The sequence below is a fragment of the Maniola hyperantus genome, chromosome 14 (assembly GCF_902806685.2).
Source record: "Maniola hyperantus chromosome 14, iAphHyp1.2, whole genome shotgun sequence".
Lineage (NCBI taxonomy): Eukaryota > Metazoa > Arthropoda > Insecta > Lepidoptera > Nymphalidae > Maniola > Maniola hyperantus.
The window spans coordinates 10,656,766-10,680,267 of NC_048549.1; the positions used below are offsets into that span (position 1 = coordinate 10,656,766).

A 23,502-nucleotide genomic window follows, 5' to 3' on the forward strand; every position below is an offset into this window, starting at 1 on the left:
TCTTTCAAATCCTTGTTTATTACGGCAAAGAGATTTTTTGACTACTTAAAACAACGATAGGTCCCACACCTCGTTTCCTACGAAACCATAATCACGCATTTTTCAGTGAAGGTAAAATTAGTTAGAGGAACCTACTTATCTCGGAAGTCGAAAGAAATTCTAGCGATGCTGAGTTGTGATTAATTAATGTTCTAAATAGGAATGGAGAGATCCACCTGTAGAAAAATGAAAACTTATTCCAAAATGACTATATCATAAAACTAGCTTATGCCTGCGACTTCGTCCGCGTGGACTACAGAAATTTGAAACTCTTATTTAGAGGTTGAATTTTCAAAAATCCATTCTTAGCGGATGTCTAATAATTATATATCTGCATGCCAAATTTCAGCCCGATCCGTCCAGTAGATTGAGCTGTACGTTGATAGATCAGTCAGTCGTCGGCTTTTCCTTTTATAGGTATATTTAGATTAGATTTTTTTTCAATTATATGAATGAATCTCTGTCAATCCAAACATTCCGGTACCTAATCTTAGTTTATATTGTTTTGTCTAGGACTGTTCAACCCGAAGAGGCCACTGCGTACTGCGCAACGCAGGATTCAGCATGCGTGTTCGTCGAAACATCAGCCAAAAGGAACTTCCACGTCGACGACCTATTCTATGAACTTTTCGTTGTAGCAAATTTACCTTTAGAAATGGCCCCGAACCACCACAAACGGGTGAGCGCGGCATTCGGCAGCCCGTGCACCTTACCCCCAACCAGTAGTCAAAGTAGCAGAAGTAAGAAATGCACCTTATCCATAAAAAGAAGATTGTCAGATGCTTGTGGTGTAGTCGCACCCAACGTGAGAAGACCTAGTATCCGCACTGATCTAATGATAATGAGAACCAAAACTTGTGCCAAAGGGGATAACGACAGCGTCAGTGGCAGTCCAAAGCTCAATTTGAATAGGCTAGTACGTTCGAATCCGCAAAACGACAAACGGTCGTGCGCGATTCAGTGATAGTAACAATAGAGGAATATAGGATTATAAAATGTTGGTTTGAAAGATTTGGACAGGTGCTATATAAAATCTGGATCAGGCTGTAGACGATTAGCTTGGATCCCAGTCCGATTTCTAATCCCTAATATTCGATACCTCGACGTAAGTTGTTTTACCTATGCCCAAAACTGCAATTCTTCAATAGAGCGTTCTAAAAAATCGAAATGATGTTTTACGCCATCCTCTTGAAAAATACATTATGCGTCTCATAGTCACTTTAATAATGTGTATTTTAAGCAATTTTTTGAAAGCGTTAAATAAATAAAAATAGACGTTGTCAAGTGTTTTTAAACCGCCCGACACTAAAGTCATAAAGACTTACCAAAACTTACGTGAGAGGTCAGTTTGTAAACCTACCTGTAAATGCAAAGTCTATAGGAAAACCCCGTTTTCTATTACTGCTACTGAAATAAATCACAACTGATCGGCAAAAATCGTATCTACCAAATGAGAATTGGATTGGATCTGCAAAATTGAGTAAAATCAATGTGCTATCCACATACTTGGTATTTTAAATGATTTTAAAGCATCTAACTTGAATAGTCAAATGATATAATTTTATTTTTAAGATTTAACTCACCCGAAAATTACGGTAAATATACCTCAAAAATGCATATTATTTGCTGACGATACGACGATTACGATCAAATGCAATGATAAAACTACGTTTGAGAGTGACATTAATAATTCAATTCATAATATAATTAAATGGTTAACTGAAAATAATTTAAATATTAATATTGACAAAACTAAATTTATTCAATTTGAAACAACTAATTCAAAACATCCATCCCTAAATATACAATTTAACCACTGCCCAATAGAAAAATTAGATAATATAAAATTTTTAGGCATAATAATAGATAGTAAATTAAATTGGAAACCACACATTGAAGCGATTTGCAAAAAAATTAATAAATTTGTTTTTGCCTTACGACGAATAAGTCAGACTTCTTCGCGAGAGGCATCCTTAAGTGCCTATCATGGATATGTGTCATCTGTGTTAAACTATGGTCTTATACTGTGGGGTAACTCGACAGATTTCGAGAGGGCATTCAAAGCCCAAAAGAAGTGTGTTAGGGCGATAACTGGCGCACATTTCTTGGATAGCGCTAAACCAATATTCAAAAAATTGAAGATCTTACCTTTGCCTTGCATGTACATCAAAGAAATTTGCATATTTGTTAAAAAATATAGCCAGTATTTTAAAACTTTGGATGATATACGCGGAAAAGGCAGCAGGCGGGGAAATAAATTAGTATGGCCAATGATTAAGTTAACATTGTATAAAAAAAATGTCTATTGTATGGCTATTCAAATTTACAACAAGTTGCCAAAAGATTTAATTGACTTACCTTTGAACATATTTAAAAATAAGATTACTGACTGGTTAATGACCCGCCAATTCTATTCGGTTGGAGATTATTTAAATTTTAAAATTTAAGAAATGTACATTTTTACCAGTGATAGTATCATAACTCTATGATTTTTACTAACTTATTTGACATAAAACTTTTTTTTTTTTTTTTATTTTTAGTATGTACTTATTCGGACATAATAGAAATACTTGAAACTGCCCTTTTGCCATTAATTAGATTATAATAATTTTATGACTTACTTAATATTAAACTTTTTTTTTTTTTTTTTTTTTTTAAATGCAAAATAATAATAATTGATTAATTATAATGAATAATATGTTAATAATGAGATATTTGAGCTATTGTATTAATAAATAATTGTTGTGTTGCCTATTGTTGTAGTAAGGATTCCTATTAATAATTATATTTGTGTACCTTTTCAAATTTGCACACCATAATATGGTAGATTGTAGCTCGAAACAAAAATTGTAATTGACAACTTATAAATGTACCTACAATCAGCAAATAAATAATTTGTATTTGTATTTGTATTTATTTGAAACTTGCTCGCTAACTATGGGCCTCATAAGAAAGCTGAGTCAGTCAGAGTCACTCAGCGGGGGATGAAGAGAGCTATGCTTAGAGTTTCTCTACGTGATCACATTAGAAATGAGTAGAACCAGGAAAACCGACATAGCTAAACGGGTTGCGAAGCTGAAGTGATATTAGCGTTAAAAAATTATGTAGTTTAATAAGGAGAGTTCCGTCCAATTCTCATTTGAATACTTCAAGTATTTTCAACAATTCGTATATGTGATTCTGAAATCGAAAATTTTCGAGTCTATGATATCAATTTGAATATCATTATTGATCAGGCTTTTTGTTTTTATCACAGCCATTTTCTTGAAATTGTGACTTTCTTTAAAAATAACATCGTGTCACATACTTAATTAATGTTCTAACCTTATCGTGTTGCTTTACCTAATGTTTTAATACTAAAATGATAGTTGGATAGAAATGGGCGTTGCGGAAGTCTACAATGCAAGAACAATAAGTTTGTTTTGCTATAATCCACCAAACCAGATGAATCTTATGGTACTACCATACCTCACCATGTTTTCTACTGCATATACCTATAGTAGGAAATCGAAGCAAGCAATACGCACCACCATCACGCAACACCTCATTAACTCTAAAACACAATATCGCATAACTTGCACTGTGACCTTTCACTCCATCGCCAGAGCATCAAGAGCTCTATACAGTAGGTACTATTGTACTGTAAAATCTTGTAATTATTTACTACTTTGCAAATGTGCCTTGCTAGTTTTTCCTACATGTTCATTCAATCAATATTCAAATCAGAAATGAGGAGATCTGTAGGAGAACCAGAGTAACCGACATAGCTCAACGGGTTGCGAAGCTGAAGTCGCGATGGGCAAAGCATATTAAGTATACTTTTTAAAAAACGATAGATGTTGGGGTCCCAAGGTGTTAGAATGGCGACCTCACTCCGGAAAGCGCAGCGTTGGAAGACTTCTCAAGTACCCACTAGGTAGGTATACAAATGTCATCAAACGACTCGCAGGGAGCTGCTGAAATCAGGCGGTGCAAGTATGTGGCGTGTGGAAGTCCCTAAAGATACCAGCAGCAATACAGCGTCAAGCAGTGGACGTCTATCGGTTGATAATGATGATGATGATGATGTAGTGCGGGAAGGCTGCTTGTTGTACCATCATATAATTATCTGATTTAGCGGATTATAGCAAAATAGGCTTGTAGTTCTTTGTGTAAAAATATGGCTTTTGGAAGCTTGGTTTATTCATTGTGCATGGTATAATATATACTTATCGTTGTACCTATTTGTGGAATACCTATCTATAAATATTGCTTTTATATTAATATTCTCTTTAAATCTTTCGAAGTTACTTGTATATTCGACTTCTACTTACGTTGTTATTTCAGAGTTTAACATTATATCGTTGACAAGGGACCAAAATGTTCTCTCCTTATGTGAAAAAGCCTGTGGTAATACCACGGAATATAAAATGCATTGAAACATTATCCATTTTGTTAAGAAATTAATTACAACAGATCTAATTTAATAACGCTAGTTGCTTATCTTCGTACAGTAATATCTATGAGTAATACTTTCGTCCTAACAATATTTACAGTACATTATTGATTTATGTTTTTGGAAATGTGTAAATAAGTAGCAGACTAGCTTTATTAAATTATACTGAATGTTTAATTAATTGTATCTTATAAATATTTATTGAACGATAAAATGAGAAATTGTTATATTGTAAGTATTGGTGGAAACATACTTATAACACACGATAATACCAGATAAACCACAGAGTGTGATCAGTCAAGCCAAATCGTAAAATCTATAACCATTTATTATGCACACTACATAAACCCAACGCGACGTTTTCGGTATTCTAAGTATGTTGTCGCCCTAATCTACGTTACGTATCACTATATTATCATGTCCTTTATATCATATTATTGTAACTAAATATTCTACTGTGTATCTTTTTGTGATCTTTATCTATACCTTCTTGTCCGTAATGCTGAAAATAAATATGTTTTTAAAAAGTGTTCTATTTCTTTTATCGCTTTAATATATCTACCTGAGTAATATAGGTATATATTACAAAAGATATATGTCAGACAGAACTACGTTTGTTTTCTACACAAATAAAATTGGTATCCAATGAAATTGAAAAAAATATTAAAACTAATGAATTTCGACAAAAATAATGTTTTATTGAAAACTAGGTAGGTATGGTATTCGATTGAATTTATATACTGTCGTTGATACATATATTCATTAATCCAACGACATAGGGGAAAGGCGTACAAAATGACATAGGTGGGTCAAACGACATAGTCGCATTTCTCCGAAACCACGGTTTATTTAGTACACCCACCGACATGTAGAGGGCCGCTTTGAAACATCTCGCAACCTGTCGCATCGCCAGTACCGCACGCAAGGTCATTCGACGCAGACAGCGGTTTGAATTTTTTGCGAATTTTCAGTTATGTTAATTGGATTTTGTTTTATCGTAAAAGTAAGTTAATTTGTTACATTTTTCTGCCCTTCACGTCCCTGTTTATTGTCAATAGATTAATTGTAACTGAGATTGTGTTGAAATTCAAAGTTATTTAATGGTTTTATTTCTTTTATCGTTGATTTTATAAAACTACTATGTGGACAAAATGACACACCCTTTGTTCGGACAAAATGACATAAGTAGTATGTCGTTTTAACCAGTTTTACCCACCTGATTTATTTTCTTTTTTTTAGATATCAATATCAATAAATATGCCTCATAATTATCAGAAACAGACAGACCGTCAGAGCTGGAGTAAAACCTCAATGGAGAAAGCTATTGATGCTGTTAATAAACACGAAATGGGCTGGTTAAGGGCATCTAAAATATATGGTGTTCCAAAAGCTATGCTAAGAAGACACTGTAATGAACAGAATAAAACTATAGCCCCCTGCACTAAAGGTTCTACAACTGTGTTTGAAGAGGGAACATCAGCAGTTGACAATCCAAATCTCCCCTCAACATCAGAGGCTGGACACTTAGCTACTATAAGGCCGTCTTTAATTGAAGATCCAACAACTAGTACGCACCAAGAGAAAACTGCCACAGTTCCAGTTAGTCAGATTTCGCCAGTTCCAAATTTCAGTTCTTTGCAAACTTGTACCTCTGCCATCGCCGATGAAGAAGATTGCCCTTGCATCTATTGCAATGACCTGTTCCCCAGGTCCAAGCCAAAAGAGGTGTGGCTGCAATGTTTGAACTGTAAAAAATGGGCTCATGCATCTTGCACAAACATTCCAGAAAAGACAAAGTCTTTTAATTGCGAACTCTGCACCTTTTAATGTACCTACTATTTTTTGTATGCCATTTTGTCCACTCTATGTATGTCATATTACCCGCCTATGACGGACAAATGGTTTTTGTTCATGTTTTTTAAAAAGTTTAATAATTTCGTTGTATTTGTATTAAGCTGATTGATCTCTTTAATTTTAATAGATAATAAACCAAAGAATAAAAAGTCTGATTAATAATGTTAAAATAATTAATAAATAAAGATTTATGACTGATTTAGCGGAGGGTATGTCATTTTGTACGCCTTTCCCCTACTGACTGATTGACATATCAACCAAGGTATAGCTCAAACTGCTCAGTCCAGAAACTTACTAAACAAAGAAGACAGAATGGAAACATATTTCAAAATCTAAAACTAGTAGTTGTACTTGCAAGTAGATTTTTTACTTATTTGTAGATCCAAGATTTTCAGAAATTCTATCCAAGAGGAAAGGAATAGGAATATAAAAGAGTAGAATACACAATTAATTCTTGAAAATTTTAATACGATTTTATGTCTTAAAAAGTTTTGAAGAGATTATAAAAATAAATAATTCAGGTATTCTTGTACATTTTATTTTGTAACTAGACTTTGGCATTCAGCGTTAGTACCTTTATGTACCTGCAATTCGTTCTTAAGAAATGATGATATTAATTAATAAAAAATTACGCCTACTTTTCAAGATTCCTAATAAGTAGATTTATGAGTCGTTTATTAAGACGATCTGATTCAGTAGACGAACACATCGTTTGTTTCACTTTGTCATAATTAGATTTGATATCATCTAGTAGCATCATGACTTTAATTTTGAACAACCTTGTCTGTTCTTCTGACATAGTTTCAAATTCTGGTATAAGACTCATTAGGAAATAATGCATAGATTCTATGTGTGTACGTGGAGGTTCTTCTTCAAATATTTGTTGGACTGGAGCTGGTTCATCGGTTTTCATTTTACGAGCTGCTGTACTATTATTTTTTCTTTTTTTTCTTTTACGAGTGACTGATGATTCAAGTTGATGTAATGGATCTGATTGGTCCTCATTGTTTTGCGCATCGTTTGTTGAATCGTTGAAAATATTCTGCGCATCGTCTTCTGATTTCACCGTACATATAAAGATTTCACTATCTTTAGAACTACCTCCAGTAGAAGCATTTAAAGGAAAAATATCTTCCCTGAATTCTAAGTTGTTCAGTGGTTTCATGAATGGTAAAACGAAGGTCAAGTATGAAGATAAGTAATAAGGTTTCTTGACTTTCTTGCTGGGTTTCAAGCTTCTAAGAAGCGAACTTCGAATGTTTCGCCATTTTTCTTTACATTCGGTCACTGGAATGGAATACCCAAGTTAAATACATCTAAATAATACGAGAAACTAATAGGTACCTACAGATTTCGAACTACTCATGTGCAATGTGCATGTGCCCTGCCCCTTGCCATCTCATAATAATATTAAAGCTCAGTCACTGAGCGGGCAACGAGAGAGCTTGGCTTTGAATTTCTCTACTTAATCAAATCAATAATGAGGAAAAATTCGAAGAGTCAGAATTTTGGAAATACCTAGCTCAACGGGTTGCGAGACTGAAGAGTCAATGGACTGGCATATTATATCATTATAGTTCCTTTGTTCATTGGACCGTAATAATTAAAAAAACAGGCCAAATCCATGGTTTGCGGATTTATTCCTTTACGTGTGCTATAAGACCTACACACCTGCCTTTCATGATTCTAGGTCAACGGGAAGTATCCTATAGGTTTTCTTGACAGACCACAGACGGACACATAGACAGACAGACAGACTGACAACGAAGTGATCCCATAAGGGTTCCTTTTTCCTTTTGAGGTACGGAACCTTAAAAACAGCTATATAAAGAGAAGATCATAAGCTAGGTATTTACTTGTTAAGTTAGTGGCATAAGATACATGACCCCATGCTTCGTCTGTTAGATCTTTGCGGTTGTATTCAGGCAAACTGCTGTTGTATAGACATTCATGTTTCTCTATCTCCTGAACTAGACGTAATTCGGACGTCATATTTTTAACTCTAGGCGTACTAAACAGTCCTTATTCCTACTAGGTAGGTACAATCATGGTAGGTACAATGCTCAAAGTTTTTACTTGAGTTACAGTGATGAATTTTCAGTAGTCCGGTTTGTGTATTAATTGATTTTAACTTTTTATTAAAAAAAAATTAAAAAAACTTTTTATGTAATAATATGCCTACCACAATAAATTACTATTTCCGTATGGAAAAATAATAAAACAAAAATTATGAATGCGTTAGGTATTACCTGGTATAGGTATAGTGTGTTATATATATATTTTTTTTTATTCAGATACAAGTAAGCCCTTGACTGCAATCTCACCTGGTGATAAGTGATGATGCAGTCTAAGATGATAGCGGGCTAACCTGATAGCGGGCTAACCTGGAAGGGGTATGGCAGTTTTTATTAAACCCATAGGTACCCCTTTGGTTTCTACACGGCATCGTACCGGAACGCTAAATCGCTTGGCGGCACGGCTTTGCCGGTAGGGTGGTAACTAGCCACGGCCGAAGCCTCCCACCCGACCAGACCAGAAATTTAGAAATTATAAAATTCCAAACCCCTGCCAGGAATCGAACCCGGGACCTCCCACTATTAAAACCACAGCGCTCACCACTGCGCCAGAGAGGTCGTCAAAATTCGTATTGTTCATAAACGGCCTACCGCGCCGCACGAAACGACGCGACGGGTGAATCAATTAATTTGGAATGTTGCCGTTAGGGGCGCTGGCAGTAGCAGTGTGAAGGTAAACAAAATTTCGTTTTACGAATGCTCTCGTAGTAGAAGTAGATACACTGGTTGCTGGGACACGATAAGAATAGACTGGCAGTAGAAATAACATGAAAGAACTTTATGAATTCGTAGTTACTAGGGTCATAGGAGTAAAAGGAAACGTTTCGGTAAAGCGTCACGTAGCACAAGTTGTGAGCGCGGAATCTGCACGGAACCGGCACGCGCGGTGCGGGCCGCGGGGTAACTATTTTGCTGTTTGCTTTGCCGCGTCACCGCCGCTAGCGTACCGCGCCCTCCCCGCGCCGTACGAGTTGCGCCGGCCGTGTGCCTAGTTCGGCACTATTCGGCATTTCCCGCTTGCAGAAGGTAAAGTTAGGTCAATACGGTATTTGACAACTAGTCAAATCCGTAACTTTTTATCAAACGTCAAAACGCGCGCTTAGTATGCAAGATTCTATGAAATACCGGTGTGTGACGTCACAATCATTTGACGTGCTTTTTTAGTTTAATCGATAATTTAAAATGGTTATTACACTTACCATTTTAAAGGACCAGGACGTGGATTTTACGTATTTTGGAAGACCCTCTATTTAATAATCACTGAGAAATAATTTATTTTTGATGTAGTCAAATAGGTACCCAATTGGATGCTTCCGGGAATGTTCGGCATTGCCATAGACGTAAATCGCACCGTACCTAGTCGTCACTGTAGGTACCTACCTACTTGAAAAAATATCAACCGAGGCGTGACGTCACGTGAATTAATTAATTAATTAAGTGGGATTGCAGTTCGTTGACACTTTCACACAATGAAGTAGGTATAATAAGTTGGTACGCGACAGGTTGAAATGGCAATCGAGGAGGGAACGCCCCGCCCACCCGCACAGCCCCCGCGCTAACCCGGTACGGGCGAGCGCGGGTGGCGTGCGGGTGGTAAAAGCAGAAACCTAACATAACAGAAATAAGTAGATAAAGGGCTTGTACCTATAGTACGCGACAGGTTGAGATGGTAATCGGGGTATGATGCGGGGGGACGCCCTACACACCCGCACGTTAGCCGCACTCGCCCGCATCGGGTTAGCGCGGGGCTGTGCCGGTGTGCGGGGTTCCCTTCCCGATTGCTATCTCGACCTGTCGCGGACTTTACCTACATTGTTGTTCATCTCTATGCCATCAAAATATTCCGTTTGAACAGTCCGCGTACGTACGTAGGTATTCAATCAAAAATAAACATCAAACGGTAGAAGAATAACAAATAGGAGTGGGTGTGAACTGTGAAGTGCAATGGGTGAGTGTAAACGCTAGCCGTACCTAGGTATTTACCTGCCTTTCAATGCAGTAAAACAGCAATAACCTAGTGGTTATGGGACGTTTGCCTCCTATTCGGTTCGACCTCGGGATGACTCGGGTACACGCGTCTATCTTTTCGGATTTTTTATTTAACCGCGATCTCACCTGATGGTACTTAAGTGATGATACTAAGTCTAAGATGGAAGCGGACTAACTTGGAACTATGGCACCCTGATCGGTTTCGCATCAGAACGCTTAAATCGCTTTGCGACACGGCTTTACCGGTAGGGTGGTAACTAGCCACGGTTGAAGCCTCCACCAGACCAAAGTTATGTGCGTTTAAGCACCAATCATGACGTCTGTGTCCATGCCTTTATTGGTAAAATGTATGTATCGATTAGTACATGTGTTGTAGTACCAAAGCGCTTTGTACCTAGTTAGTATTTTAGGGTGGCTACACACATTCATCATCATTGGAAAACAGCTTTACATTCACGCGGGAAAATGATGCATTTCCAACGGCAATTACTTTTTTAAACGCTCGAAAAATGCAGCTCAACTATCGGAAATATTCGTGAAAATACCTGCACGAATTGCAACTATTCGCAGAACATCGACACGTAGGTATCGATATGTATGTACAACAGTTCACGAACCTGTAGGAATAAATTATTAATAGGCACCACTAAGTATTTTGTACCTACTTACTGTAGTTTAGCTCGAAGAACATTTGCATGGAGTTAAATTATCCAAAATCCCGTGGAAACTCTTTGATATTCCGTCATAAAAAGTAGCATATGACACTCGCGAACACACAAAAAATGGCCTCGAGCCGTTGTTCCATTGCAGCGAGATTGAAGGACAAACAAACAAACAAACAAACACAACTCTGACTTTTCAGTGTGCATTTTAAGCAATTAAATTTCACTTCCAGTTGCTTTCAACGGTGAAGGAAAACAACGTGAGGAATCCTGCATGCCTGAGAGTTCTCCATAATATTCTCAAAGGTGTGTGAAGTCCGTCTTATCTGACTATGATCCAAAATCGTCTCATTTTTAGAGGAGACGGTTGGCGATGGGTTGATCACGATGATGATGAACAATAAATAAACTAAATCTCTGCAAATCTTTGTTAACTTCTTCTGACTTGGTCTTTCCGTTACTTAACAAGTTGTGCGAGAGCCCGGCGTGCGAGTGCGACGGGCTCTCGCACAACTACAGCCCGTCGACGAGGATATAGGCACCATGTGCTGTGAGAGTGTTCCCTTTATGAGGACTTGCGGGTGACGATGCTAGATGGGATCGTACGCAGGGAAGCGGGGCCGGTCTTCTACACGGACCTCGTCTCATCGGAGGGGAACTACAACCGGCTATGGGAATTCGCGCACCATTTGCATAAGAGGCGAAGCAGCTCGGAGCGTACAGGTGCCAGCCCGGCACCACGGAGGAGCAGCAGCGGGGATCTCAGCTGTGTATGTGAAATCTAGCCCCCAAGGGGGGAGAGTGAGCATAAGGGACTAGGAGGAGACGTAAAATAATTTGTAGGTAGTTAAGAAGGCGCCCCAGGAAAACGTCAAGAGCTAGTACTGGAGGGCACTCTCCCGCGATTCTGCCCATATACCTAACCGAGAAGTTGGTGGGGCCATGGGAGGTGGAGGGTTGTTCCTGGTTACTAATTAACAAGTAACACTACCGCTACAAGATAGTAAGTACAAAGGTATTTGAATCCTTTGTACTATCTTGTTTATAAAGGATGTACTAAATCATGCTAAAATAATATCTCTGTTCAAACTACTCGCTTTACCTCATTCTATCATAATAATATTTATTCAACGGACGCGGACGCCCACTCGCTTGTATCTCGTATCGCCTTCACGTAGCGAGGGAAAAGACAATTTTAAACTCTAGTTTCTGCCTACACTAATTAATGTGGTTTTTAGGACTGAATAGTAATTGCTTAGTGTTGAATGAATATTTATATCCAGTTAAAGTAATTTTAGAGCTCTTTAAGTATGTCTGTTGGGTAAAGGTCAAGAATCTAAATTAAAACATATTAGGTATATTCTGTCACCAGATGAGGCTATTAATCGCGGTGAAATGTCTCGTGAAAATTCTATCCATAAAAATGTGTGTCTGTTTGTTGGTTTGTCCTTCAATCACGTCGCAACGGTGCAACGGAACGGATTGTCGTGATTTTTTGCATGGTTATAGACAAAGACCAGGAGAGTGATACAGGCTACTTTTTATCCCGGAAAATCGAAGAGTTCCCACGAGATTTTCAAAAACCTAAATCCACGCGGGCAAAGCCGCGTCTCAGCTAGTACCTACCTACTTAATAAAGACGCGGTGGCGCGAAGTGGCTTTTTGAGGACTGTGTGTGGTAGCGCTCATAATAATAATATTAATATGGTAAGTATAGGTAGGTAAGTGAATAATTAAACTTAATTAGTGAGAACTGAGAATATATTTAACAAGCTTATTTAAACTAAAATATACCAATTGGATTAATTACAAAGCCGCAAATGGAAAATCATTTTGTTGTTAGCGTTTCACGTTTCGCAGTTTTGCGTGTGAAAGCTTTATTAATTTTCTACCCGATGTTATTTCATTTACAGCACAGGGTAGAATTTATATATCTCGAGATTTAATCTGAGAGGCCAGAACCAAGCTATAATATGACAGAGAGAGAGCCAGCGCGTGCTAGACCTTCGTTATTTTATAATGGCTGAAAGTTTGTGTGTATTGTCCCCAACACAGGGAGGAAAGTTTGTTTAGATCATGGTGGCTTTGGGAGATAACAGGTAATAAAGGTGTAAACAATTCATTTTTTTACACCTTTACCCCATTTCTTCGGAATAATATTAGAAATCCGGTCATGCATTGCCATAATTAGGGAGGACTCTCAGGCCTGCAGGTTTCCAAATGATATCTATAGGCCGCGACAGGTTGAGATGGCAATCGCAGTATGAAGTGGGGGGATGCCCCGCATATTCACACGTCACCCACGCTCGCCCGCACCGGGTTAGCGTAGGGGCTGTGCGGGTGTGCGGGCGTTCCCTCAATGATTGCCATCTCGACATCTATTGTCGGTGGCATTTTCTATTCGAGCACACAACAAGGCATAAAATGTTTAACCTACTTACGTGAATGGAATGTTAATTAACTTTGTTCAAACAAATCCAACATTTTCACGTGTTATACTCGTATTTCGCACCTGTTTCTATTAAAAATAATGCAGATGCTCAGTAAAATATACTGCGACATATAGTATTGCGTTGACACGCACCACTATTGCAATCATCACATATAGCTGTGAAATTTTGGTGCCAAAACTTCAGCGAGGTTTTGGTTTGGTTTCCACCAAAATCTCACCGAAACCAAGTTTCGGTGAGATTTTGGTGAGGTGTCGGTAAACTTTCGGTGAGGTTTCGGTGCGGTTTCGGTGAGGTTTCAGTGAGGTTTCGTTGATTTTTCGGTGCGGTTTTGGTGAGGTTTCAGTGAGGTGTTGGTAAGGTTTCGGTGATGTTTCAGTGAGCTTTGGTGAGGTTTCGGTGCAGTTTCGCCTGCTTCTATGTTAGACTGCATTATCACATACCACCAGGTGAGATCACAGTCAAGGGCTAACTTGTGACATACGCCTTTTCAAGAGCGCGCCACCAACACGATCCTTCCTCATCCACCCGCTCCTCGCCACCTTCTTCAGGTCATCGGTCCAGCGAGCTGGGGGTCGTCCTACACTGCGCTTACCAGTACGTGGCCTCCACTCCAGAACGTTTGACCCATCGGCCGTCAGTTCTGCTACAGACTGACCTGCCTATTGCCACTTCAGCTTGCTAATCCTTTGAGGTCTTATTTTCCTTATATTTTGGTTTCACACCGCACCCAGTGGAGGCATTTCTAGATAGGAAAATTTAATGTAGCTTGCAACCGAAATTCCGTCATTATATCCGGCAATCCAGACTATAAGAGTCTTAACCTACTTTTGTGATGAATTGGCGGAATTACGCGCTTACCCGCGCAAGCGTTCTATTTTGGAAAATATTAATATTGTTACTCTAGGTTAGCTTAGTATAATAATTATTATTCATATCGATAGTTATATATCTGTCTGTCAGTCGCCTAGGCGGGCGGCTATTTTGAGGAAATTTTGTACAGAAATAGCTTGCATTTCCGGAACGGACATAGGCTATTGGTCTATCCCATTTTGTTGAGGATTTTGTATTATTTGAATAATACGATGATGCCCGCGACTTTGCCCCCGTGTTTTTAGACTTTTTAAATCTTCTTTTTAATTTAAAATTTTAATCCGCTAAGATCTTGAATTTTCGGATAAAAAGTATAATATATTAAATAAGGAAATGGCTAAATCCACGCGACAAACTCGCGGGCATGATCGTATTCAAATAAAACCAAATCCTCAACTAAATAAGATAGACAAAGTACCGAACTCAATCTCTTTTATTTGACTAAGCGTTTAACAAGACTAACGCCGGCCTTAGCAAACTGCTTAGCGCCGAGGGGCGCAGAAATTTGCAGCGAGACATTAAGGTACACATTTATAGAACAGCAAACCGTCAATGTATCAAATCATTAGCGGTTTGCTCCTCCCCTAGTTAGCTCCTGGGCTAATAAGCTGGATAGTCCTCTCTGTAGGTGCTGGGAAACACATTTGACATTGGTTGGTTCTACACTGAGTGGATATAAAAGTAATATTTTGTAGCATACTTTCAATGGATTTTCTGGTGGTCGAGGATTCGGCAGTGGCTAGTTACCACCCTTCTGTCAAAGCCGTGCCGCCATGTGATTAAGCGTTCCGGTACGATGCCGTGTAGAAACCAAAGGATGATGATGATAATGATGATGATGATGATGATGATATAAAAGGGGTATGAGTTTAATAAAACTGACATACCTACCCTTTCCAGGTTAGCCCGCATCCATCTTTAATTGCATCATCACTTACCACCAGGTGAAATTGCAGTCAAGGGCTGACTTTTATCTCAATAAATAAATATAAGTCAATGATGCTTGATGGCTTTCATTTAGTGATTGATTAGCGAATCACCCCGTTTTGGAAAGGAAAGGTTTTGAAAATTTGCTTCTCTAGTAAGCAACAACTCCGAGTATTACACAAATATTTGAGTGAGGATAATGTGCTGTCATGTTATTTATCACTCTTTTCCTCTTTTCACTGTTAAAGGGCTTTTGCTGTCAAAGGAAGGGCAAAGGCCGCTTAGGTTAGCAATATACCTCGCAGTGAAAATTAAATTTAGAAACCTAAGTTGGTTCCATTAGTTATTTTTTTAAATTGCCAAGGTAGGATTGCGATTGACAATCCTGCTTAATGAAAAGCAATGATGACTTCCAGGTAGGAGCGCGCTTGCCTAGAATAATATACTTAGGTATTCACTCTTGCTTTGAAGGTATTTACCACAGATAACAGAATAGGTACTCAAATCAAAATTCTTTACTGCACATGAGGTGGGTATGTAATATGTATATACAGATGTTTCTTATTGAAGTAAAAAATACTCAGTGGTATTTTACTATGTTGGGTATGATCGAGAGAGCTAATGCCTGAGAGCTAATGCTAATTCGTAAAACCAAGGTGCTGGAATGGTGACATTGCACCGGAAGACGCAGTGCTGGAAGACCCCCCACTAGGTGGACGGACGACATCAGACGAGTCGCAGGGAGCCGCTGGATTCAGGCGGCGCAAGACCGTGGCGCGTGGAAGTCCCTACAAGAGACCTATATCCAGCAGTGGACGTTTGTCGGTTTATGATGATGACGATGATTTACTATGTTATACAACCTTATAGGCAGGAAACATTTGCACTTCTTAGCCACAGTAAGCCGTAGCGGTTTGTTTTAACCGACTTCAAAAAAGGAGGAGGTTCTCAATTCGTCGGAATATTTTTTTTTACTATAGAGATTTGCAATTGACTGCTATCACATCAAATACGAGGTGATAATCCAGTGAAGCCTAAAGTGCTCGCCTACCTAGGAGATTCACTCTTCTATTGAAGGTATGTGTGTAAGTCCATGAAATTTCGACAATGTAGGGGTGCAGACTATGATTTGATATATTTTTAGGGCACATTTCAATGTATCAGAAACAAACGAGTCTGAAAAGCATACAAACTACTCCAATAAATCGTCGAAACTTTGTCAAAGCGTATAACGTATATAAGCAACTCAAAAGAATTGGCAAATCGAACCGACATGCAAAAATGAAAATAGTTTCACCCCGATGCTCCTATGCGATGCGACTGTATGCTGTATGCTCCACAGATATAAACATTATATCACAAGTACCTACGCTAGATAAGGTGTGCCTATTTTAAATACAATTAAGCCCATGATTGCGATCTCACCTGAAGGTAAGTGATCATGCAGTCTATGTTGGAAGCGAGCTAACTTGGAAGGTTAAGTCCATATCCCTGATCGGTTCTACACGACATGGGAACACAATCACATGGCACCACGGCTTTGTCGGTAGGGTGGTAACTAGCCACAGTCAAAGCCTCCGACCAGTCCAGGCCAGAGACAGACGAAGAATATATAAATTACCCAATTTGCCGGGAATCGAACCCGTGTCCTCCCTCTTGTAAGACCGCAGCGCTCACTACTGTGCCAGAAACTTCGCTAAAAATCGCCTTACAAAATGACAATTATTTTTGTGCCGATTCGAATCGATTCACGGAGCGTACCGGAAATAAAATTGACACAGGTGTTGACAATAATCTCTCATCATTAACATTTAGTTCCAAGACTTCCAAGTACGCTCACATGACAGTCACTGAAGTGCTGCTATCACCAAAATGGCGAGTCATGTTGCTTCAAAAACAGGTCGGCAGTAAATAAATAAATAAAAATATTTTTTATTTAATTAAACTTTTACAAGTACTTTTAAATAGCAAGTCCAGCGTTAGTAGAGGTCAGTGGTATGCTAAAATATCTAGGTAGGTACACTGAAACTTTCACGCCAATTAGATACATTTTGAGCTTGGACGATAAATCGTCCAAGATTTTGAGCAATCTGCGTTACGCTTGATGGATTCTGCATTACACTCGAAGGGTTTTCTGCATAACGCTTGAAAGTTTCAACGTTATTTGCAAAGGATTCCCGCGCAAGCGGGAGCGCGCACGATTTACGCCAGCCGTCCCGTTCGCTCACAGCCGCTCGCTTGGGGTGACCATATTTTTGCGGGACAATGACTCAACACAACAAGCTCATAAGTTCGTAAATTTTCATTAAATATTTTTGAAATTTTGTATAATACTTAAGTATATTCTTTATGTAAAAATATTTGACACGTGTTTCGGTTTTTGCGTCAACTAAAACTTAACTTTGTATAATTTCAAATCAGCATAATTTTTCTGCACTTTAACGTACTTCTTCTGCATATTTCCAGTCTACTTAGGCTGAGATCTATAGAGCGCACTTTGACTTTGCTCAGACTTAAAAGTGAGTTAAAACGAGACAGATTTATGTGAGAGATATGCATCTGTCTCGTTTTAACTCTGTCTTAAGTCTAAGCAAAGTCAGAGTGCGCTCTATAGATTTCACCCTAAGTCTTTATTCTGAACTTTGCTGTACTATACACGTACTTTCCCTCCGATTTGTACAAATACTTCTACCAAACAACTTTGACAATTTGTACACGTCTGTTGCAAGTCTACATGTTCACAGATTCAATTTAATTCCAATTTATTTGCTAACGCGACAACCGAATCGACAACTAGATAATTATATAATACTAGCTGATGTCCGCAACTTCGTTCGCGTGGATTTAGGTTTTCGAAATCCCGGGGGAACTCTTTGCATTTCCGGGATAAAAAGTAGCCTATGTCACTCTCCAGGTTAATAACTATACCTACACATGCAAAAAATCACGTAAATCCATTGCCCCGTTGCGACGTGATTGAAGGACAAACCAACAAACCACACTTTCGCATTTATAATAAGGGTACTGATTGCTTCTATGAGTATCCTTTATTGAATACCTACTAATAATTCAAACTCAATATTCTTAGTGCTGAAAAAGGGTTTTCAATTTGTTACTTTGAAATTCAAGGTCTTAGGTTCGTTAAGCAATTATTACTTTACAAATGGTTGCCTGTACCTACTTAATTAGGTACTTCGTTAAATAAACACTTTATCAATAATTGTTCACGAACTTACAACCACTCTGGTTACCACAAAGCATCATCATCATCATGATCATCCCATCACCGGCTCACTACAGAGCACGAGTCTCCTTTCAGAGTGAGAAGGGTTTTGGCCATAGTCTACCACACTAGCCAAGTGCAGATTGGCAGAATTATCTTTGAGAACATTATGAAAACTCTCAGGCATGCAGGTTTCCTCTCGATATTTTCCTTCACCGTTAAAGCAAGGGATAGATAATAGGTAGGTACTTAAAACGCACATCTCCGAAAAGTTAGAGCTGCGTGTCCGGGATCGAACCCCCGATCTCCTAATATGAAAGAAAGAAGAAGCATAGTAAGGAAGAAGCAAGGTAATTGTTAACCACACAATTAAATCAAAGCGGTGGGCTGTGGGACTACATCTTAATGTTCCTGAACCTGGAAAATGTAAAATCCCGCGGGAGCTCATTGTCTGAGATACCGTGAAACAACGAGCATGCCCAAATCTTTTAATACGATAAGAGCATTACCACATTATACCTACCAACGAACCGATACCGGATACATAAATGAAAAGAAAATCAGTACCCTTATTATAAATGCGAAAGTGTGTTTGTTTGTTGGTTTGCTGGTTTGCTGGTTTGTTGGTTTGTTGGTTTGCTGGTTCGTCGGTTTGTTGGTTTGTTGGTTTGTCCTTCAATCGCGTCGCAACGGAGCAACGGATTGACGTGATTTGCATGGGTATAGATAAAGACTTGGAGAGTGACATAGACTTTTTATCCTAGAAATAGAAGAGGAATTTAAAGAATTCCCACGGGATTTTTAAAAAACCTAATTCCCCTCGGACGAAAAAGTAGCCTATGTCACTCTCCAGGTCTTCTACCCATACAAAATCACGCCGATCCATTATTCCACTGTACCGTTGCGACGTGATTGAAGAACAAACCAACAAACCAACACACTTTCGCATTTATAATAAGGGTACTGATTGAACTTCTTCTCTCTCTGACTCCTCAAGTAGTAAATAGGTACCTACCTAGATAATTAGTAACTAGTAAGTAGGTACATGGGTGTGTGGCACGTTTATTGTGCGTGTGTGGCACGTCATGTGTGATGCGCGTGTGAAGCGTGTGTGATGCGTTTGTGGCCCGTGTGTTACGCGTGTGTGGTGCGTGTGAGATGTGTGAGTCCGCGAGTTATAGGTATGGACGGTAACCTCGCTTCGCCTGGTCTCTAGTGTACACCATTCGGTGTCAGCTTTTTCCCGGGGTCAAACAAACGATGTGTAAATTGGTCTGACAGTGCGGCCTGCTCAACTGAATAAATCAAGAGAGATGATTGACGAGCACGAAGGCCTCCTCAAAGGGAACTCCCGAGAGTGTATATCCGATTTTAGACTGCATCATGAATTCGCAGGTGAGATCGCAGAAGAGTAAACATGTCATCCAATAAAAAAATAAAAAATATCTACTATATTGACGTACCATCGATATTGAGTGTTCTACAAATACTAGAACCACAGAACTCGTAGCCATCGACCATCAACAAACTCACAATATCAATATTGTTCAATAAAATATATAAAAAGCCAATAGAGAATTTAAACTAGTATAACTTTTAACTAAAAAAAACAGGGAGCCTCAGCAGAGTGGCTGAAACCGGTGAGCGATCAAGAGTAACATTTTTGTTTTTTTTTTGCTATGGAAAACCTGCGGCCATAGAGTCAGTGCATTTTTTACCTCTCATCGGATTAGCTCTTTTTTCGCAACTTAGCTGTTCATCGCGGAAATTCAGCCAGTATTCTTGGCATTACTAAACGCGGGCATGTTTTATACAATGATTACTTAGAATAAGCTGGATATAAGATAAAACTATGGCTAGCCTAATATAAGTAACAACGATAAATTGGACCATTTTCAATTAAAAAAAAGAAGAAAATGAATGACAAAGGCATGCCAGAATGGTATTCTGGTATTCCCAATTAAAAGAAGTCAGTTACTCGTAGTATTGGAAATCAAAAATGAGAGAACAGAACGGAGTGTTGAATAGTTTCAGCAAATGAAAACCCCTGTTTAACGGTCTCCCCGACCGGAAACAAAATAGATTAAAATTCTTCTCGCTATGTTAACTGACAAACAAGATCATTAAACAGTTTTCTATTCAATGGTACGTAAAACCACTAACAACTAATAAAACAAAAATAAAATAAATAGGTAAGCATTTTCAGCAAATATCTATTTTATTAAGGGTAGGTACACATTTAATCTTTTTGCCGATCACGATCACGTATTTTCGTATCAAGTACCTACACGTATCTCATTAGCTAGGAATTCGGCCGTTCATTTTGAGCATACCGTTTGTAACTAAAACTCTATTAAGCCGGATCATCCGTCCATCAGATCGTATTAATGACCTACTGTGAAGCAAATCTGCCTACCTAGTATGGACGCTACTTTCCGAAACTTCCATAAGTACAGGCTATGCAATCACGATACGCGTATCCGATATGGGATTTAGCTTTCATCGTCCTGTATCAAAGTCAAATCATTTATGCAATAAGGGTGCCATTGTACACTTTTTGATTGTCAATTGTTGAATTTGTAGATGTAATAGTCATCAGCATCATGATCAACCCATCGCCGGCTCACTACAGAGCACGGGTCTCCTCTCAGAGTGAGAAGGGTTTGGTCATAGTCTAACACTCTGGCCATGTGCGGATTGATAGACTTCACACACTTTTGAGAATATTATGGAGAACTCTTAGGTATGCAGGTTTATTCACGATGTTTTCCTTCTCCGTTAAAGCAAGTGATATTGAATTACTTAAACGATGTAATAGTGATAATAATTGATTACGTAAACTTAAAACTAAAGCTACGAGGGTTCCAAACTTACCCGTGGTCATTTTCGCTATCATGATAGAATTTCCTCAAATTATTGAACTCCCTCAACTAGTAAGTGCTTACAGCCTAGTGCCTAGACTTCGGCCTCCTATAGACCCGGGGTCCTATTCCGTTCTCGCACCTCTACTTTTCGGAGTTATGTGCATTTACATGTTTTGTGAATGAAAACATCGTGAGGGAACCTGCGGGAGTATTCATAATGTTCTTTTAGGTGTGTTAAGACTTAAGTCGATGGCTAGCGAGGTTCTCAATTTCTCAATTTGAGAGGAGACCTGTTCTCAGTAGTCGGCTATTTTGGTCGACAGCCACAGTGCCGTCTTGGCATAAAATAGACTGCAGCATGCTAATTTCGGCTGCAAAATTAATGTAAGTTTACATTAAACATTAGCATACTGTACTGTTCGCATACTGCAACAACATGCAATAGTATAAGGGCCGGTTGTTTCAACAAACTTTGACGGACACGTAACCTTTAAATATGGCGCTAACGAACGTAAGTAAAGAAAAAGCGTTGATTCAGCATCTATTAGCGCTAACGTTCGTTAAAAGTTACGTTTACGTTAACCAGTGCTGGCGCCATTGGTGATCGTCAAATCAGTTCGTAACTTCATACTTCCTACATACGGAATGTTTTATTTACAAATTATAATGGAATCAATTTAATTCAAAGCTTTTGATGGTAGTTTTTTTGAAGATGAAAGAGAATTTGTAAGAAAGAAAAAGTGTTTAAAATGCGAAGTAGCAATATTAATAACTATGCATATAATTTAATATACTTAAAATGAAATAAAAAAAGGATACGGAGAAGTAACTTAATTTTTAGGGTTAGTTTCGCAACCAAAATAACAATGACGAACAGTTTTTTGTACAATGAAGCAACGCACTTAAATTAACAGATGTTAAAGTTCGTCTACGTCTGTTAAATTTTAACGAACGTATCTTACGAAGACCAATGGTTTGAAACAACCGGCCCTAAGTATTATACTTATACTATTGCATGTTGTTGCTTGTTACTCCAGCCCAAAAAAGCTTTAAGGGCCTTTAGAAAAAGAGGAAAAATTCTACAGTGATTAGAAAATATAGATCGACAAACAATGGGACCTACTTCTCCAGTAGTATCGACTCAGCTTCCACGTATACCCATACCTATCTACTACCTACCTAGGTTGATTGAGAAGCCGAGAGCTCTTCAAACCCCCCATAGCTCTTCACGTCGAATGCACATTCATATTTCCTGCATTTCTTCTATTTCTTCATAAAAATAATTGGTAGCTCCCGCATATGCCTAGGGTAGGAGTAAGAACCTACCTATACCTACTTATATTTTTTTCATAACACTTGTATTTTTTCACCAGGGCTTTATTTTATTTTATTGCGAGATAGGATTACGCTTGACGACAATCATGCTTAACAAAAAACAATAATAATGAGGTCTATGTTGGAGCGCGCTTGCCTAGAAGATTTTTTTTAATTTATTGACTGCGCTTGGCTACAATCAGATCTGGTGGGAAGTGATGATGCAGTCTAAGATGGAGCGTGCTTGCCTAGAAGATGCCGATTCTCTCTTGCCTTAAAGGTAGGTTTCCGTGGCATAAAACACGGACGTCGGAAGGGCATTTCACACCTTACCGGTTCGTGTCAGAAAGGTTAAGCAAAAACGTTTGGTATGAATAGATTGAACATCAACCACATAAGGGAGCTAGTCACGGTTTCTTGCTGTCTTGTGGTAGAACGGTGAAGGAGGAACAAGGTTGTGAAGTTCCTGAGCACACTCTCCAAAGTATACCTATCCGATAAAAAACCGATATGCTATGATGATGCCTCTCTTATCGAGAGTTACATTTTTGTTCCGTTTGCCGTGGAGACCCTGGGGCCATGGAATCTGGAGCAAACAAATTTTTAAGAGACATTTCACGGTGGTTAATCGCCTCATCTGGTGACAGAAGGGCTGGCTTATTTTTTGCACAACGGATCTGCCTGGCTGTCCAGCGCGGAAATGCAGCCAGTATTCTTGGACCATTCCACGCGGGCATGATTGATAACTAGATAAGGCTAGCTTTAAGTTTTATTGTAATATTTTCATTAAAAAAAGA

General features: G+C 38.6%; 2 protein-coding genes across 10 annotated transcripts in view; one reads left to right on the plus strand and one right to left on the minus strand.

Moving 5' to 3' along the window:
• LOC117988449 (GTP-binding protein Rhes) overlaps positions 1-4,974 on the plus strand; it is a 48,443-nt gene extending 43,469 nt beyond the window's left edge. For both annotated transcript variants that reach the window (XM_069503109.1, XM_034975597.2), the window contains exon 5: positions 553-4,974. In XM_069503109.1, coding sequence (XP_069359210.1) covers positions 553-1,003 — 451 coding nt within the window. In that variant the 3' untranslated portion in view covers positions 1,004-4,974. The remainder of the gene's footprint in view (positions 1-552) is intronic.
• Positions 4,975-6,781: 1,807 nt separating this feature from the next.
• On the minus strand, positions 6,782-9,291 carry LOC117988451 (uncharacterized). Of its 8 annotated transcripts, none has more exons than XM_069502864.1 (3): positions 9,098-9,291; positions 8,185-8,339; positions 6,782-7,615 (listed from the first exon to the last, which is right to left on the minus strand). In XM_069502864.1, the coding sequence occupies exons 2-3, from the start codon at positions 8,318-8,320 to the stop codon at positions 6,963-6,965; spliced, it is 789 nt and encodes a 262-aa protein (XP_069358965.1). In that variant the 5' UTR covers positions 8,321-8,339; positions 9,098-9,291; the 3' UTR covers positions 6,782-6,962. The 8 variants fall into 8 exon arrangements, with proteins under 8 accessions (XP_069358965.1, XP_034831490.1, XP_069358962.1 ...); XM_034975599.2 differs by having other exon boundaries at positions 8,185-8,359; XM_069502861.1 differs by having other exon boundaries at positions 8,185-8,459.
• Between the last annotated feature and the right edge of the window lie 14,211 nt (positions 9,292-23,502).